The 18,387-nt window shown below is 59.2% G+C and overlaps 3 protein-coding genes across 3 annotated transcripts in view; all 3 read right to left on the reverse strand.

Annotated features, from left to right (window-relative positions):
* Window positions 1–2,907, reverse strand: part of LOC117284352 (epididymal-specific lipocalin-5-like) — a 5,242-nt gene extending 2,335 nt beyond the window's left edge. The window contains exons 1-3 of the mRNA XM_033759250.1: window positions 2,466–2,907; window positions 1,844–1,948; window positions 1,602–1,703 (exon numbers count right to left, since the gene is read on the reverse strand). Coding sequence (XP_033615141.1) covers window positions 1,602–1,703; window positions 1,844–1,856 — 115 coding nt within the window. The 5' untranslated portion in view covers window positions 1,857–1,948; window positions 2,466–2,907. The remainder of the gene's footprint in view (window positions 1–1,601; window positions 1,704–1,843; window positions 1,949–2,465) is intronic.
* Window positions 2,908–3,034: 127 nt separating this feature from the next.
* Lcn8 (lipocalin 8) lies at window positions 3,035–6,974 on the reverse strand. Its single transcript, XM_033759249.1, is given in 8 exon segments — window positions 3,035–3,456; window positions 4,900–4,925; window positions 5,003–5,092; window positions 5,166–5,270; window positions 5,478–5,531; window positions 5,534–5,547; window positions 5,810–5,940; window positions 6,888–6,974. Coding segments are annotated over 8 exon segments (540 nt in total). The 3' UTR covers window positions 3,035–3,423.
* Window positions 6,975–10,487: 3,513 nt separating this feature from the next.
* Window positions 10,488–12,044, reverse strand: Lcn15 (lipocalin 15). The gene is made up of 5 exons (XM_010608963.1): window positions 11,949–12,044; window positions 11,518–11,657; window positions 11,378–11,448; window positions 11,149–11,259; window positions 10,488–10,597 (listed from the first exon to the last, which is right to left on the reverse strand). The coding sequence occupies exons 1-5, from the start codon at window positions 12,042–12,044 to the stop codon at window positions 10,488–10,490; spliced, it is 528 nt and encodes a 175-aa protein (XP_010607265.1).
* Window positions 12,045–18,387: the final 6,343 nt, after the last annotated feature.

The following is an 18,387-nucleotide window of genomic DNA, read 5'->3' on the forward strand; positions in this document are numbered from 1 at the left end:
AAAAAAAAAAAAAAAAAAAAAAAAATCCATATGTGCCATCTTGAAATTGAGACAGTTGGATGGATCTGAGTGTCAAAATAACAAGAGTAGGGCGAAACCCGCAGAAGGAACTGAGAATTCCTAAGTCCAGGCTAATAGGAATGAACAGCTGGACAGAGGGGAGGGAGACGTGATCTTTCAGAACCAATCAGCCACCACTCCTAGAGCATAGATCTGATTCCTGGAAACGTGAGTTCCTGCCTACTTCCTTCTCCGTGGCCCGAAGAGGAGCCCAGTGTTCTCCAATTGCAAAAAAAGACATGCTAGGGACCAATGCTCTCTCTACTTTCATTGTCTAAAAATATTTTAAGGGACTAGGGGTGTAGCTCAGGGGTAGTGCACAAGGCCCTAGTTTGATCCCAGCATCTTAAATAAGCCTGATCCCAGAGGCCTGCACTGAGAGCACCCCACGGCACACCCTGCCTTGCTGACCTCTAGCCTCAGCACCACTCTGACTGGTAGACAAAAACCAGGCAATCAAAGAGTGACAGCACCAAGGTATGGGATGAGAGAGTGTGAAGGAGACCCAGACTCTGTGACTGGCTAGGCAGAAGGATCAGGGCTAGGTGACAAGGGACCAGATGGAGGACAGGAAAGTCAGCCACCTCCAGGAGGGCCCGGGACACACGGCTGTGGGGTTTGCGCTCTAGGCAACACTGACCCAGAGATCAGGTGGTCCCCATTCATTTGCAAGGCCCTGGAGACTACACAGGAACCTGGTTCTCAGCTCTGTTCACATGAGGCCTAGCCTGGGGCTTCTCAGAGCGAGGACAATGCTGAGGACCCACAGACCGCAGGAGTGGGGCTGGGTGGAAGTGTTGGGGACAGGTGAGTGTGTCCTCCACGGATCTGTCACAATCAACACTGCTGTCTCTACCTGGGGCAGACAGGGCTCCCTGATGTTTACCTGCCTCCCTCACCCGCCCCAGGAAGGACACTTGGGCAGCAAGTTAGCAGCAGGTTTTACTGAGGGCAGGGGCAGGTGCAGGTGGCCCCTCAGGGAGGCCAGGAGAGGCAAGGCAGGCAGCTCTGCTCAGGGCCTGGGCAGGAGCTGCTCTAAATCAAAGGGCGGTGCTCAGGGCTCTGCATGGCCTTGGGGCCCAGAAGCATTAGGCCTCCCCTACTTGCTTCTCCCACCCAGCTCAGTGCCCACATTCTCCAGGGCCCACCTGACAGCCTGGGTCACCAGCCTGCAGGCTCCAGCTCTTTCCAAAGCATGAAAGAGATGCCTCTCTGGAGTTGCTGTTGGGCGTCCTGATCAGGGGACAGGGAGGGACAGTCCTCCCACCCAGGGCCAGGCCCAAGGCCTCAGGGATTGTCAGGGCTGCTTGGACCAGGGGCTGCAGGTGGGGACGCAGGGTCACCTCCTTCAGAAGCTCAGTGCACCTCCTTGCAGAGAGGGCAGCGTGAGAGGCTGGCAGGAGAGCATTACACCCAGCAGGGACCCCAGCCCCGCTGCTGTGGCCAAAGAGCAGCTGGCGCAGAGGGGACTGGAGACAAAAACAAAGCCCGAGGCTCTTCCAGGCCCCAGAGGTCCCGACCCTGGGCTGACAGCCACTCACTGTCGTGCGTGAGCAGGTGGAAGTCTGGCTCCTGGAACCCACGCTCCTGGGCTGCCTCATGGAACTTCTGCAGGGCGTTCTGGTTGTGGTCCAGGCTCCGGCCTGTGGGTGAGAGTCTGGGCTGGGCCATGGGGACCGCCACAGGGGGCCACCCACATATCCTCAAGGCTCTGCCCTCTCCCGCACAGCACTGGGCCCCACAGCGGGCTTGGCACCCCCAGACCAGCTCAGCCTGGGCTCACTGTAAAGCTTCATGACGTGATGGCTGACACCCTCCGCCGTGGAGAGGATGTCCAGGATGGCGTAGGTGTGGTAGTCAGCACTCAGCACCTGGACCTCTTTGCTCCCTGGAGGTCGAGACAAATACCAAACACCATGGGGTTCTAAGTGCACACTCACAGCAGTTACACACACACACACACACACACACACGCCATGTCAACAGGCACCAATGGGGCCCAGACACAGCACCCTTTCCACCCTCTCTGATGGTGAATGTCCCTGGAACGATGCTCTTGGTGGCTGTGGTCTTCTCCACCACACAGCGGCCCTTGCTGGAAGAGCAGGAGACACTGCTGAGCGGACGCCTTTGGTCACCAAGCCAAGGCTCTGCCCCCAGAGAGCCCGCAGCGGGCAGACACCTGACGGAAGGCTTTGCCGATGCCGCACACACAGCACAGCCAGGCAGGACCCCAGGTGAGGAGGGGCTCCCAGGGGCTGGGCTGAGTCCTGTGCCAGGGGCCTCCCTGGGAGGTTTTCAGCCACCGCCCCACTCACTGAGGTGCAGACTCGGGATGAAGGGCCCGGGACAGCAGACTGCACCAGCCACCCCACTTCCTGCCACCTGGCCTGGCCCCAACTCACTAATAGGCGGCAGTCAGGACCAGGGACCCACTCTCCAGCTGGAGCACCACACCTTGCATCTTCTCCACCTGGGGGTCTCTCTGCGGGCGCCTGCCTTGGCGGCAAAGGAGACCTCATACCACAGGCCTGCAAACTGGGCATAAGGCAGGAAGGGAGCCGCCCGGGTGCCCCAGCCTCCAGGGTCGGGGTCCCCAGCCAAACCCCCTGCCAGGGCTGCTGCAGCCGCAGCATGGAACATGCCAGGGACAAGAGGGAACCCAGGCAGGGCCAACCCCACAGGGCAGTGCCCAGGACCCACGGCCACCTTGGAGAAGTCAAAGTCCTTTGTCACTGCAGCCTCCTCTGAGGCGTCCGCCAGCCCCAGGCACAGCCCCAGCAGGGCCAGGAGTGCACTGATCCCCGTGAGTCAGAGGCAGGCTGCACAGACCACAGCCACAGCCACAGGCTCTGACTTTACACCTCACCCCGTCGTGGGTTCTCAGAGGCACAGGCTGGCTCTCCCAGGGCAGCTGGCAGCACAGGGTGGACCAGCGGGCAGCTCGCCCACCCATGTACCGGACTCACCCAGTAAACCCCCACTCGCTGAGCCGGGGGAATGTGACCCAAGTAAGACCCCCCAGGCCCAGGACGTGGACACAGAGTACCTGGGGGCTACTGGGCACACACTGGCCAACCTCACAGGCAGCCCAGGCGCCAGGGCTCCGGGGCCCCACGCATGGCTGCTTAGCTCTTTGTGTCGGAGTTGTGAGGAGTGGGCCAGACGCCAGAACTGAGCCCGCGTGTCCTGCCCGGTGCTCTGAGGAAGCCTCTCGGGCAGCTGGAGGCAGGGCTGGTGCCTGCCCTCTCCTGGGATCTCACTCCTCACCACAGGAGCAGGGACGGCCACCTTCAGCCAGGGTGGAGCACTGGCTCCGAGGCGCAGGACTCCTGCCCGGTCCATGCAGCAAAGGGGTAGCACTCATGACCCCAGCCCCCGGTGACAGGCCGGACCCTGACCGGGAGAGTGGTAAAGAGAGAGGTGGGAGAGACAGAGAGACAGGAAGAGACAGAGACCGAGAGAGATGGAGAAGAGGGAAAGAGCAAGACAGGAGAGACAGAGAGATGGCCACAGAGAAAACTGCCCTGGCAGCCAGGGGAGGTGGGCAGTGACTGAGGCCAGCGGGGGTGGGGGCTGGGCTCATCAGCCAGAGCCCCAGTTAGCCCATGGCTGGTTCGACCCAGGCCAGGGCTCCCTAGCTGACCTGGGACCCAGCACTTGGCTGCCCGGACCTGCTGAACCCAGCTTCCACGCCCACCCCAGCAGCCTCGAATTGTGCGTTGTCTTGTCTCAGCAAGTCGATCTGAGAACTGCATTTTGTGTGCAGCCTTCAAAGGCACCAGAGGAGCGTGGGGCTGGGCATGGGGGGGCATGGAAGCTGACCCCAGCTGAGGGGCCATCCCGGTGATGCATGCCCAGAGGGCAGAGGGAGAACGAGAATCCATGCTGTGCCCTTTGACAAAGGACCCGCATCCACCTGCCAGGCCCTGTCACCTCTGCAGCCAGCTTGTGCCTGCCACTTGTCACACTGGGCCATCCCAGACACAGCGTGGGGGCCCAGGAATGGCCCTCATCCTGTCCCTCAGGCGAGCGTCCCCCTGGCTTCACTTGCCCACCTGTCTGGCAGGGATGAGGTGCTCTGGGGCCCTGGGGATGAGAGCACGGCACAGAGGACACTGGCCATGTTGGACTTCAGCTCCACCCAGCCAGGTGCCTCCATTCCTGTCCCCTTCGAGATGCCCCCCTCCCCTGGGCAGAGACTGAGGGTAATATGGGGTCACAGCCCTGAAAGGAGCAGGGCTGGGGGCACCTGGGGACAGGAGCCCAGGCCACTGTCTCCATCTGGGTCAGAGAGGTTCCCCCGCCACCCCACCTGCCACCCTCGGCCCTGCCCCCAGGAAGGACTCGGGCACAGATGGGGCAGCCAGCTTTATTAGGGCAGGTGCAGGTGGCCCTCTGGTGGGACAGGAGGGGCAGGTGGGCAGATGCAGCTCGGGACTCAGGCAGTAGCCGCTCTAAATCAGCCGCTGCACGCAGAAGGGTGGTACTCAGGGCCCTGAGTGACCTCGGGACCCAGGGACAGGGTTAGGGCCACAGCTGGGGCTTGGGGGCCTCGCTGCCTGGCTTTGGAGAAGCACCCAGCCCCTGCAGAGTGGTAACAGTGCCAACCTCTGGGGCTGGGCTGAGACAAAGCAAGGTCGTGCTGGCAATGGCTCAGCATAGTGAGCACAGCCCCAAGCCCCAAGCCCAGCAGAACCTGCAGCGCAGAGCCACTGGAAGCCCCACATAGGGACATCAGGGGACAGAGACGGTCCTCCCACCCAGGGCAGGATCTGGAGCCTCAGGGACCATCGGGGCTGTGTGGGGCAAGGGCAGCAGGCAGAGGACACAGCTTACCTCCTTCAAGAGCTCCGCACACCTCCCTGTGGACAGGGCAGTGAGGGGGCAGGCAGGAGGACATCACACCGGCCCAGCATGCTCCCCGAGAGCCTGAACTTACCATGCCGGGCCACCAGGTAAAGGCCCTTGTCCGCTGTCATCTCCCGGAACTTCCAGAAGCCTGGCTCATCCTCATCCTTCAGACTCCGAGCTACGGGCACAGGGAGCTGCTGGGCGGGTGCAGGGGCGGCACAGAGCACAGCCCCCCACCCTGCAGAGCTTACTGAAGTACTTGAGCACATGGACGTCCTTGCCCCGCCACAGCAGGGACACTCGCAGGATGGCGTAGCGCTTGTAGTCCGTATCCAGCACGTGCATCTCCCTGTGGCCTTGGGAGCCGGCAGTGGGGTTGGGACATGTGCCACCCGGCACCCAGGTAGGGAGTGACCAAGGCTGGACTTGGGGCGTGATGCCACCCTCTCCCTGTGCCAGGCCTGAGCGCAGCCTTGAAGGACTATGCTGGGGTGGGGGCTGAGGAGCCAGGGCACAGAGCAGGGGGCAGGAACAGGGCTGCAGCCACAGGGAGGTGCACTTACCAGGAAAAGCAAATCTGCCTGCAGTGCCCCCCGCTGAGCCCACTGTTGTTTCTGTTCACAGCTCCCTGAGCTGAAAGGCACACCGTGCTCATTAGGAACCTGCCAGCCTGCACCCCACCTGCTGGGCCCGGTTCCCACCTCCCCCAGGGAGACCAGCTTCCTCGGGCTTCTGGAGCAGGGCCTCTTTCCTCTCCTACACATTTCAGGGCCTCATCTAACCCAGGCTTGTATTTGGATGAAAATGCAGATCTGGGTGCCTGGGTGTCATGTGGGCATGGGGGCATGGCTAGCCTGCCTGGTGCCGATCTCACCGCAGGGCCCAGGCCTCTCACTTGTTAAACACAACCTTCACGGTCAGGTTGCTCCCACTCATGGTGAGGAACACCCCCTCTATCCTCTTCGGGGTCTTCAGCGCCAGGTTCTGGTCCGAGGCCACACCGACTTCCCGCCAGAATCCCTCAATCTAGAAGCAAGAGCTGGAGCTATCTGAAGCTTGAAACGCTCAGCTGAGACTTTGTCTCTGGGGCCCAGGGGCAGCTCAGGGACCCCTGGGCAGGGGGCTGGTGGGCTCTGAGAGGCCAGCAGGTGGACTCAAGTCTTAGCAACAAGGAAGCAAGAAGTCCCGGAAGTTGCCAGGCCTGGTGGCGCATGCCTGTAATCCCAGCACTCCGGAGGCTGAGGCAGGAGGTTTGCTGGGAGTTCGAGACCAGCCTGGGCTACACAGTGAGTTCCAGGTCAGTCTCAACTACATAGTGAGACCCTGTCTCAAAAAACCAAAACCAAAAAAAAAAAAAAGAAAAAAAGAGAAGTCCCAGAAGCTACTGAGCTACTTCTCCCACCAGTGTCACCCTTCTAAGGCCCTTCAGACCATCAGGCAGCAGTGACCCTCCCCATCCTATGCCCAGGAAGCCAAACTCTGCTGCTTTCTGGCAAGGCATGGAGGAGGACCCTACAGAGAACAGTGTGAAAACCGCCAGGGCAAGAGGCTAGGGTGTCACAGCCAGAGCCTGGCCTGATAGCCCTGCTCTGTGACCTCTCCAGGCCAGCCCCCACCCAACATCAGTATCTCTACCTGAGTCCAGGGCTTGGCCAGAAATCTTGGAATCTGCTCCCCCAGCTCTGTCCCCTCAGAGCTGCCAAAGAGCACCTGGCAGGGAAGGAGGAACTGCTGACGGGAAGCATCTCGGGGACCCACTCATCCAGGGAACAAGGGGACCCTGCGGGATCCCAGCCCTGAGAAACCCCCACGGAGGGGCCTGCCTGAGTACACTGCCACCTGCTTGGCACAGGCAGGGACCCAGGGACCTGGGAGTTCCTGGAGGTCACTGCTGCCAGGGGTTGGAGGGAAGGACACTTGGAGTGGCCAGGAACCCCCAAGCCAGCTGAGTCCCAGCCAAGAAGAAACAGCACCTTCTGCTGGTCGAGGTCCTCCAGAGCCCACCCGACAGGCAGCACCACAAGGATGCCCAGGACAGTGCTCAGCAGCCTGCCCAACATTGTGGCTCCTCTCTCTGTGCCCACAGGGCCCACCTGGGTTTATAATGGAGAGTGCACTGGCATGTGCAGCCACCCGGAGAGGCTCCCTGGCACCCTGAAACGCCCAGTGTTTCTGAACAAGGGCCACCTGGCGGTGACACCCACGGCCCGGAAGTCAGTAGAGGCCACAGCGTGAGAGCACAGGTGAACACTTCCATGCGGCCATCAGGCCTGGGGATGGGAGATGGCTTCTCCTGCTGCAGATGATGCAGGCCATGGCTCTCCTGTCCATCAAGGGCCACTGTCAGGGCCGGGCTCAGCCTCGACCTGCAGCCTCCTACAGACAGCGAGCACCGGACCACAGCCCTCTGGCCTGGCCTCGATTCTCCCCTCCTCCCAGGAGGCTCCCGAGAAACAACACTGTGCTATTTTCTGACCCCAGGACCAGCTGCGTGATTCAGGGATCAGCAAAGATGGAAATGCAGGAGAGCCCGTGCCCTGGTCCCACTCTGTCCCTTACTGGGGAGGCATGACAGACCCCCCAAGAAGGAAGTCAGGGTTCCAGGCACCAGTCCCAGCCCTGCCGCCTGCAATGTGACCCAGGTGAGCTGCTCTACCTTCAGTTTCCCCACCTGTAACGGCGATGAATTTCAGGATGGTGACAGGTCCTGCCTGGATTACCCTCCTTGAGGCCCTGCAATCCCAGGTCCACCTCCACCCCGCACTATGTCCAGCAAGATCACTTTTACTACGATCAGGCCATGAGTTTTTCTTTCTTTCTTTCTTTCTTTTTTTTGGTGCCAGGGATCAAACTCAGGACTTTGCGCTTGCAAAGCAAGCAGTGGAACCACTGAGCTAAATCCCAGGCCCACAGGTTTTTCTTTTCAAGGCAAACTATTTTTATTTTCAAAAACATCTTTCTCTGTGTCACTTTTTAAAAGCCCTATGGAAATAAACTAAAAAAATAAAGAAAATTCTCCTGCCACCCTCCTATTCCTGTTCCCTCTAAATGATAGGGAAAGCGAGGCCAAGTGTGGTCGTGGACCCCTCCTCCCAGTGGCCGGGAGGGACAGGCTCTGGGGCTTGTGTCATGGAAGGCATGGTCATCTTGGGTCCAGAGCTCCAGCTCACTGGCCTCCCATCGCAGAGGGGTGCAGGACCCAGTCCTGGGGGTGCAGCCTTCCCACCTCGGCCCAGTCAGCTCGAGGGCCAACTCAACGGCTGTGGGGTGGGGAGGCAAGCCAGGCCAGGCCAGGTGAAAGCTAGCTGTCGCTCTGGGGAAAAGAGGGGATCACCCAAAGCTCTGGGAAGAGGTAGTGGGACAGTGAGCCTGGCTGCAGGGTGCTGCAGGGACAGACAGGGTCTGGCAGGGGGTCTGGAAGTGGTATGTGGGCAGCAGGCCATCTGTGTGCCACGGCATCTGATGGCTTCTGCTCCCACCTGGGAGGGCACAGGCGCTGAGGAGCAGCAGACCAGATCCCCCAGCAGCTTCCTGCTCCCCCACACCTGGCCCTTTGAAGCATGGGTGCTGGAACCATCCAGAGAACTGGGGCACAGCTTCAGGGTAAGGACCACAGTGGTGGCCACCTTAGGAGGACCTGCCTTCATCCACATCTCAGGTCCTGGGACAGCATAAATCCCCACTCCAGAGCCTGAGCCCTGGGCTCGAACTGGCTGTGGACCTCAAGCAACCTGCTCAGCCTTTCGGTGCCTCTGATTCCCAAGCTGAGGAGTAAGGATGGGATGGCGGTGTGCATCCAGGGCTCGGCCACGGAACACACGGCTGGCCAGAAGGGCGAGGCCAGGGCGTGCGTTGGGCTCAATCCCTTTCCTGTAGTTCCTGTAGACTTAAATCACGTGCCCAGATCCCAGCAGTGGCGGAGGCAAAACCCGCACACAGTGCACTGACAGTCTCCTGCCCACATATACCTAGCGGAGCTCCTGCGGTCAGGGTTCCCACGTCCCCTTCCCATGCCCCCTGCTTCAGTCTCCCCAAAAGGGCTGGGGGCCACTGCACCCTCCCCAAGGCTGTCCCCAAAGAGGTGAGAAGCTGTGCGGCTGCAGAATCTGTTTATTAGTTGGGATGGGGGAGGCAGGAGGATGAGGAGCGGCCCAAGGTGGTTCCTGGGGGCGGCAGGTTTCACCGGGCTCCTCAGTTGGTGAGGTTTGCTGCTCCAGAGCCACCCTGCACAGAAGAGGCACAGCCACTGCGTCCACCTTGCTGCTCCCCACAAGCCAGAACTGCCCCCAAGGCCAAGGAGAGCCATTCTGCACTCGGCCTTCTGCAGACGTGGACACCCACACTGCTGCTGGTTGGGTGGGGTCGTCACAGGGCCCTGTCACTTTTCATGAAGGGGCCAAAGTGACAAGTACACCCGCCTCAGGGCTGTGTGACACTGACCCCCGCCCCTCCAAATATTCCCAAAGCCACCTCACGATGGCAGGAGACGTAACTGCTCCAACACTTGTTCTAACCCAGTGTCCCTGGCACCAAGGTAAACAGCCCAAGAGAGGAGGCCGGAGCAAAGCAGACCTCAGAAATCCCCACGTTAAGGACAAAGGCCACAGATCTGAAGGGACACCCACCCGCAGTGAAGCCCTGAACAGCCCTGTCAGGCCAGGCCTGGCCAGGCTGCTGGTCACTGTGACGGGCCACATATGACTCAGTTTATGTGGGTGACCACATTCTTGGCAATGGGCTTGGGCGAAGGACTCCATGGTTTTCTGGGGTCTGATCCCCAAGCTTTGCCAGCATTGGGGCCCCCAAGGCTCCCAAGACCCAGCCCTGAGGTAGGCAGGGAATGAGGTGGGCCCTGTGAGGCCCTGGGGAGGGAGCCTGGGACACCGTGGGCTGAAGAGCATCCCCCAAACTTCATACCCCCAGAACCTCTGAACAGGACCTCATCTGGAAATGGGGTCTTTGTAGGTGTCCTTGGTTACAGGTCTCGAGACAGGATCACCCCGGACTTAGGGTGGACCTAAATCCAACCTTATGAGAAGAGGGGACCTGGGGTGCAGACCACAAGTGGCAGAGGCCAGGTGACAGGCAGGGACCACATGGGTTCACAGCACCTCCCAAGGTCAACCCTGCAGGCTCCTAGACTGAGAGAACGTGGGTCTGTTTTTTTAGGCCACCCCATATGGGGGTCTCTATCTCTGGGAATCAGAGCAGGCTTCCCAGGACAGGTGGTGTCTAAGGTGAGGCCCAAGGCCAGGGACTCTCCTGGGGGTGGGATCCACACAGCGGCTCTCAGAAGGAAAAAGGAGGAGCAAGGAGCCAGGGCAGCCAGGAAAAACTTGGAGAACTCACCGAGTCCTCAACCTGGGTAGGCCTAGGGCTGGACCCTGGGGGCGCCTGGGTGCCCCTCTGCCCCGGGAAACACGCATCTGCGGGAGGAGATGTCTCTGAGAGGGCTGACCGGGACGTGCCCCCTTCCCAACGGCAGAGACCCTGAAGGGCAGGATTTATTCATTTCAGAATGTAAAATGTCATTTGTTGTTGATGATGAATAAAGAACCAACTGAAAGTGATTTCTATAGATGTTCATTCAAGCATTCAATTTGGAAGTCTTTAAAGAGATCCACAGTCGGGTAGAAGTCCTGGAACGCACTCAGCGCCCGAAGGGTCGCGCCCTGGGTGCGGCCTGGGGCAGAGAGGGGCCACAGTGAACCCCGCAGATCCCGGGGTCACTACACGGGTCAGGTGGGATGGAAGCAGGGCCCCCCCGCGCCCCGGGGCAGACAACCTGGCAGCCGAGCTGGGCAGGCTCTGCAATGGGGACGGCAGCGGCCGCTCCTGAGCACCCTTGGCTGGAGGAGGCCGGGCAGCCGGGCTGGCTCCTCGCAGCGTTCGCTTTCCCGGGCCCTGTCATCGGGCATCCTTCCTGCTGTCCCCACTACCCGCCCTCGCCGGGTCTTCCCTACCGTGAGGACCCCGGAAGGCCAGGTAGATAGCACCTCAGCTGAGGGCATGAGGCAAGGAAGGGAGGGTCCCCACGGGTCCACACCCCGCCCGAGAAGAACAAGCGCAGAGGGGGCCGCTCCAGACAGCGTTCCCCGTTCTGGACGCAGTGGGACCTGCACCCTGGTCCCTGCCAGGCCCGGGCCAAGAGCGGAAGACGGGCGGGCGTGGCATGGTGGGCGGCGCCTGGACGGGCAGAAGGGGCGGGGCTGTGGTGGGAGGGGCAGAGCTCACTGAAGAGTTGCACCATGGTGCTGAGCGCCCCCTGCAGCTCCTTGTAGATGTAGACCACAGCGAAGGAGCTGTAGTCAGAGTCTGCCACGCGCACGTCCAGATAGCCCAGGGCTGTGGAGGCGATCGCGTGGGGGTTGCGGGTGGGGCCCGTGGGGTCGCAGGCAGGGTCCCCGACCCCCATGCCAGCCCCACCGCTCCCCCCGCCCACCTCCCAGCGCGGAGGACCTACCTGGGACCCTGAAATGCCCCTCAGAGCCCACCTTCAGATACTGGACGTCCATCTGATTGCAGCCATTCTCCCTGGGGTGCAAAACCCGTCACTGCCCCCTGAGCAGGCTCCTCCCCTGCCCCCCAGGCCCTGTTGCTCACCAGGGGAGCTCAATGTGCACATTCAGGTCGCCCTTCGTGGTGGCATTGACATCTCTAGTGGACATCAGCAGGTGGTCCTTATTTTCCAGGAAGACCTTGCAGTCAGACACCATGAAGACCACATACCAGAGGCCGGAGAACTGCGGGGACAGCTCCTTAACCACCAGACTGGACAGTTGGACTGCCAGAGCCAGGGACAAGCCAAGGGCCAGAGAAGTAGGGAGGTACCCACAGTCACAGGTGAGGTCTTAGACAGGGTGGACAGGAGTCCCCATTGCCCAGGCCAATTCCAGACCAGAGGGACATCAGGTTCACAACATTTCCAGGCAGAGCACAAAGAGGCTGCTGGACTGCACATTCCTGTCCTCACGCATTTGGTTTCCCACAGGAGCTCAGCCTGCACCCACTGGGGCAGCTCAGGGGCTCAGTACCTTTTTGCAATCAAAGTCAGGCTGTACCAGGACCTCCGCCCCAGCTGCAGACACCCAGAGCAGCAGCAGGCTCAGCTGCGCTGGCCTCATACCCATGCCTGCCCAGCACTAGCATCCCGAGTCCCCAAGCGCAGGACCCCAGCTTTATAGCCCAGCCCAGCCAGGGCTCGCAGGAGGAGCCAATTGGGAGCCTTGGGAAGGTGCTTCAGAAACACCACCCCGGCTTTGTCCATTGTGCGGCACAATCACTCCAGTGTCCCCTCTGGTCCCAAGGGTCACTTCCTGGAGGGCTCCAGACAGCCAGGCTCTCACCTGACATGCCAGCGGAGGAGTTCCCAGACCTGCCAGGCATGTCCCTCATGCTGGGGCCAGCTGGCCACCCAGCACGAAAGAGGCTTCCATCTGCCTTCAGGACTCACGCCTCAACACCTCTGTCCACACTCCAGCTGGGGCTGGGGGTCCAGGGTCTCGGGGTGCTGCTGGAAATAGCCAGGCTTGGGTCTGCTCTGGCCAGCAGGCCCCTACCTGGGTCTGGAGCACCCCATAGTACTCCATCCCTCTGACCCCCAACTCAGGGATGGGTCCCCACGGGCCAGGCCTCCAAACCCCGTCTAGGGGCAGAGCCTTGCCTGCCCAGCTGTGGGAGCCCTGGGCACCCCTCCAGACACTCATTCCCTAGCTGCCAGCTGGCCTCCTACAAATGCACCTGGGACGGGAGGGCTGGCAGCACTGGGCCGGATTATGGTATCACAGCGGCCTTATCACCAGTTCCGTAATTGTACAGGGGGAAAGGACGCCAGAGAGGCGCCAGGGCCAGTAGGGCTGGAGCCAGGAAGGGCTCCCCAGTGACCTCTGGGTCCACACTGAGCACCCCAGGCCCCGGCCTTGAGGCAGGCCACCTACACCCTCTGGATGTGTCCCGGAGGACTGGCAGGGAGCTGGAGAGGGTGGGAACCCGGTCGGAGAAAGATCCCTCAGCTCCCAGAACAGGGAGGCAGAAGGAAAGCTTCTGCTCCTGTCCCCATGGGGTCCTCTGAGGTGCCATCCCCGAGGGACCCTGCCATGTGAGCTGATTCACAGGATAGAAGGCAATGACAGCAAGACGACACAAAACACTTGATGGAGTTCATCTTGGAAGGCCCCTCAGGGCCATAAGGCGTGAGCTGGCCCAGTCCCACAGGAGAGCAAGAGATCCACAAAGGCAAGTGCCAGGAAAGAAGACTTCCACATGGGGAAAGAGTGCATCACTAGTCACAGGGGCAGCAAACCGAGGGCCTTCTGAGACCCAGTCACACTCCCTGCAGAGCATCTAACATTTTAAAAATAAACACTGGGTCCCAGGAACTGGGCCAGAGGAATCTAACATTTTAAAAATAAACACTGGGTCCCAGGAACTGGGCCGGAGGAGCAGCTGGAACTCTGGCTATGGGGAGGAGGAATCGGAGCCGGGTTCAGGACCGCTCATCCGCAAAGCCGCCTACTCCTTATGGAAAGAAATGAAGCCAAGCCAGGATTACGCCAATCCCGTGCGTGCAGCTGTTGATGGTGATTCCATTTTATTTATTTTGTTGGCAGTGTCTAGGACTGGACACAGGCTCTTTGCACTGAGTTTTTTGGAGAGAGGAGAGAAGAGAGAGGGAGTCTCACTAATTTTCCCAGATTGGGCTTGAACTTGCAGTCCTCCTGCCTCAGCCTCTCAGAGTGCTAGGATTGCAAGTGAGCACCACCACATTGAGAGTCACAATCACTAAAACCTTCAAGCAACCAAATGCCCTCCTCCTGCGGGTGAAGGGGACGAGCCATGGCCATCCTTGTGAGGCTGAGCTGCTCAGGAACAAGGAGCAGACCCCTGGTCCCCACAGCAACATGGCCCAGCCCCACCCTGCATCCAGCTGAGGGGAAGAAGCCAGTATGGGAAGTCTGAGGTCCCTGTGACTCCTTTTACCTGACTTCTAGAACAGGCCAAGCCTGGGACAGGGCCCAGCTCCTGGGTGCCAGGGGCTGAGGAGCAGAAGTGTGTAGGGAGCTTGGCAGCCATGTGCTGCTGTCTGCCTTGGCGGTGGGGCTCCGCGGACACTTGTGCTTGTGCACACGAGCACAGCTGTACACAGAGGGGGTGAACCCGGCCGTCTCCGAGCTTTTGAAGCATCCACATGTGCTGCCTTTCTTCTATTTTTATTGTTATTAGTACACTTCAGAGTACATTGTGGCTACATTCCTCCTGGGCAGTTGGTGATGGACAAGACACAGCTCAATTGTTTTTATGTCCCCTCCTCCCTTGCCTCCCCTCCATCTCTTAGTCCCCTTCCCATTCACAAAAGATCTGTGTCTTGGACCGGGGATGAGCTCAGTGGTTCCACCCCCTGCCTCACAAGCACAAGGTCCCAAGTTTGATCCCCAGTTACCCCCCCCCAAAAAAAAGCTCTGTGTCTTAGTTACTTTTCTTGTTGCTGAGACAAAATACTCAACACCCGAAGTTAAAAGGGGAAAGGATTTAATTAGCTCAGTTTCTGGAGGTTTTAGTCCATAGTCGGGTGGCACACGGCAGACGGGGAACAGTTCATGGCAGACCAAAGGTAGCAAAGCAACTTAACAGCATCTTCCTGCTCCTTTTATTTTATCTGAACTACTTAGGGCAGGGAGTCCTAGTGCCCCTAATCCTAGTGCTCTGGAGCCCTAATGCCGCACCATGAATCAGGCACACTCAAGGTCCAGCCACTTCTGAAAAAGCCCCACCTATGACCACATGAAGCTTTGGGGGGACATGGAGATACAGCCATGACAATCTAGCTCCCACTTTCTCCATCCTTTATTTTGGTCTTCATTTATACTTTGGGTTTCTCATAGAAGAGAAACTATGTAACAGTCAAGATTGTATGTCCGATTTGTTTCACTTAACATTGTGGTCTCAAACTGCAACTATTTTCCTACAAATGACTCAAGTTTATCCTTCTTTATAGCAAAGTAGTGCTCCATTGTGTGTAAACACCACGTTTTCTTTATCCGTTCCTCTCTTCATGGACTTAGGGGCCACTTCCAAGATTTAGCTATTATGAGCTATGTGGGCTGCATGGACTGCTGTAATACAATGTCTTTAGCTCTTTGCAGGAGTTGCCTAGGAGGAGACTAGTTGGGTCTGAGGGAATTTCCTTATGTGCTTTTGCTTTTGGAAGTTCATTTACCCAAAGTCAATGTCTGACTGATAATATTAAAGTTTATATTTTTAGAAAATAAATAGTTTATACATTTTAAATTCTGCACTGTTCTGAGCATGGTGAAATCCCACCCTGTCCCACGCAGGGCTGAGTTGTCCCTTTGTCCACTGTCCATGTTGACCAGTAGCCACTCATAGGCCGCTGCCCTGGTAGTGCAGAGCTGGGTTCCGGTAACCTTACTGAATAAGGGGCCAAGAGCAATCGACAAAGTGGCAGTACAGCTACAGCTATTCTGTGTTGTTACTGGCTGTTCATCTCCTACCCTGGCTAATTTGTAAATCAAACTTCATCACGGGGAAGTTCCATGCAATCCAAGGTGTCAGGAAAAGAATCCCGAGGATGGAAAGACACTGTGAGCACTGGCTGCCCCACTGTGCGCGTGTGCATGTGCGTGTGCCTGTGTGTGTGCACTGCCTGTGCCCCACACATGTGCACTGGGAGCTGTGTAGACCTCAGTCCCCAGCTCCACGCAGGGCCTACACAGAGCTGAAGGGACAGCGAGGGGCTGCAGGGAGGTGTGCCTGTCTGGGAGAGTGCATGGCAAAACCAGTCAGGGTCTCACAGTGCCCAACCCCAAGGGCCCAGCACAGGGCGACTGCTATGTTCTCAGGAGGCTGGTGGGGAGGGCTCAGGAGAAGCAGGTGGACACGTGTCCTTGGGTGGCAGGTGCAGCCCATCATTGGCCCGAGAGTGCCAACTAAGGGCCATGGGTGGATGCCCCTGGGCTGGGGCGGGGTCTGAGAGCAGGACAACTGTGCTTCCTGGTGGTGCCAAGCCTACCATGTGACAAGGTGGGTGCTGCCCATCATAAGTGAGGGAGGCTGCTTCCTGCTATGCCTTGGCGGACCTTGAAAACACCCTCAGGGAAGGCCACACACCTGTCTCCTGCCTGGGGACATGCTGTGCCAGTCCAGTGAGCAACCCCCAGCTCACCCACATGACTGCCAACTGGAGGGCGGGCTGTGGCCACAGGGACCACACTTGAGCTGCTTGGGCTATCAGGGCGTAGAGCTGCAAGGAGGTGCTGGTCAGGGCCAATGTCCTGACCAACTGGTACCATCTACCTCCCTGATGCTTTGTCCTCCGGAGCTCTCCCCACTCTATGGGAGAAAGTGGGCAGGGTGTGGACTTGCTCCCCTTGAGTTCCTGCTCCCTGGCCCCAGGCACATGGCCACAGGCCATCCCGCTGGCCCATGGGTTCTCCAGTGACAAGTGAAAGGCTCCGTGGACTTCTAGGACTGGGCCTCCCACAAAAGAGGCTTTGGCAACCAGGGCACAGAGTTCTGGTTGGGCCATAATAACCTTCACCTGCTCACAGCTGGAGTAGAGGCTGCAACACCTGAGCCAGCCCCGGCTTCCCATCAGGAGGGACAGGTCACCTTTCCGGACCCTGTCCTCCACCAGCCTGGGGTTCAGCCCTCCCTCTTTTCCACTCACAGGGCCAGGGTGCCAAAAGCTCTGGTTGATCTGGGGGATTTTCAAGGTGAAGCCGCCTACACCAAGTACAGCTTGTTCCAGGTGTCCAGAGCGCAGCAGAAGTACAAGCTGGTGCTGGGGCACTGCAGGTAGATCCTCTAGGAAGCTTGGGCCCTCACTGGGGGATGTACATGGAGTCCTGACAGCTGCCCACACCCGGCAGTGCTCTGCCTGGGCCCTGAAAACTGATAGTGATAGAGACTCCTGGTTGAAGCATGGAGCCGTGTGGTCCACAAACCACAAGCAAGACAACAACAGGAGCCACCTGAAGAACTGTGCATCTCTGTTCAAGGGTACAACCTGCCTGGTGGCCACAACAGCTATGCCAGTGGCATCAGCTGGCTGTCGGGCTGGGGACACAACTCTCCTACAAGGCTGCCAAGACAAAGATCCGGGCAGCCTAAGCTGCAGAGGACAGGCCACCGGGCCAGGACATGCAAGGACACTGCTGGGACAGACAATGGGGTGCTGTCTGCAGTGCCCCACCCCAGACCTTACCCTCACTCCTGGGCTCCATCTAACACATGAACCAGCATGGGAGGGGCACAGTGAACTCAGCATCAACAAAGACCAGAGAAGCTGGGCATGGCAGCATATGCCTATGATCTCAGCACTCGGGAGGCAGAGGCAGGAGGACTGCTGTGAATTTGAGGCCAGCCTGGGCTACATAGTGAGATCCTGTCTCAAAAAACAAACCAAAATACCCAAATAAAGATACAGAAGCAAAGTGCCCGGCCTGTGAGCCTCCCCCAGGTGGGCACGTGGGACCCGGGCCAGGAGACAGGCAGCAGGAGGGCCAGGCTCCAAGCCCAGACCAGAGGCCACTAAGACCACTGTGGCCTCTTCAAGAGCACTAGGGGAAGCCACCCAGTCCTTCCAGGGACCACTTCCACACCTGTAGGTTGTGGATAAAGAAAGAGGGGAGTCCAGCTCTGACCCTCACAGCTCTGCACACACCCTGCCCCCACCCAGCAGGCTCCTCTACCACCATCTCTCCACGGGGGCCATAGGCAGGGTGTCCAGCACTGGGCACTTGCTCAGAGTGCCAGGCAGGGCAGGAGAGCACCCTCGGAGCCTGCACAGTGGCCTGGCTGAACAGAGGAAAGCTGACATCTGGGACACTGCCAGGGTAAAGCCTCACCTCAGGCACAGGGAAACAGACTTGTCCCCGTCACTCCCAGGAAACAAGGCACGGCCTGCCCAAAAGGGGCAGAGAGTGAGGACTGGGGTGCCACCCAGCAGCTCTAGGGGCCAGGGTAGCAAAACTATAGCCCAGCCCAAGCGAGAGAAGGCAAGGAGCCCACAGGTAGCGAGCAGATTAAGGGCTCCCCACCCTCACTCACCATTCACCCAGCCTGAGTGGGGCCTCAGGGTCAGAAGGGGTCCTGCAGGGAGGGGGCAGCTGGGCCAGGACAGGAGCCCACGGGGAAGGGGTGCAGCAGGTACAGGAGGGTCGGGACAGAGCTGCAGCAAAGTGGACTGGACACCCGTGGCTCAGAGTCTCTACAGACCCCGGGTAGCCAGCCGGTTCCGTGAGGGCAGAGAAGTGACCTTTCCGTGGACCTCCAGCTCCCAGCACAGAACTGGCACCATAAATGGGCTTAACAGTGGTTTTGGAATTGCTTTGCTAAACATTAATGTCAACCTCACAACTCCGCGGGACCTTTCAAGAAACTTAGCACTTGACTGCAATCCTGAAGCAAGACCCCATCCACGAAAACAATAGTGCAGAGCGTCACGCTCAGCGA

Source organism: Fukomys damarensis, unplaced genomic scaffold (genome assembly GCF_012274545.1).
Source record: "Fukomys damarensis isolate Sample0158 unplaced genomic scaffold, DMR_v1.0_HiC HiC_scaffold_36, whole genome shotgun sequence".
NCBI lineage: Eukaryota > Metazoa > Chordata > Mammalia > Rodentia > Bathyergidae > Fukomys > Fukomys damarensis.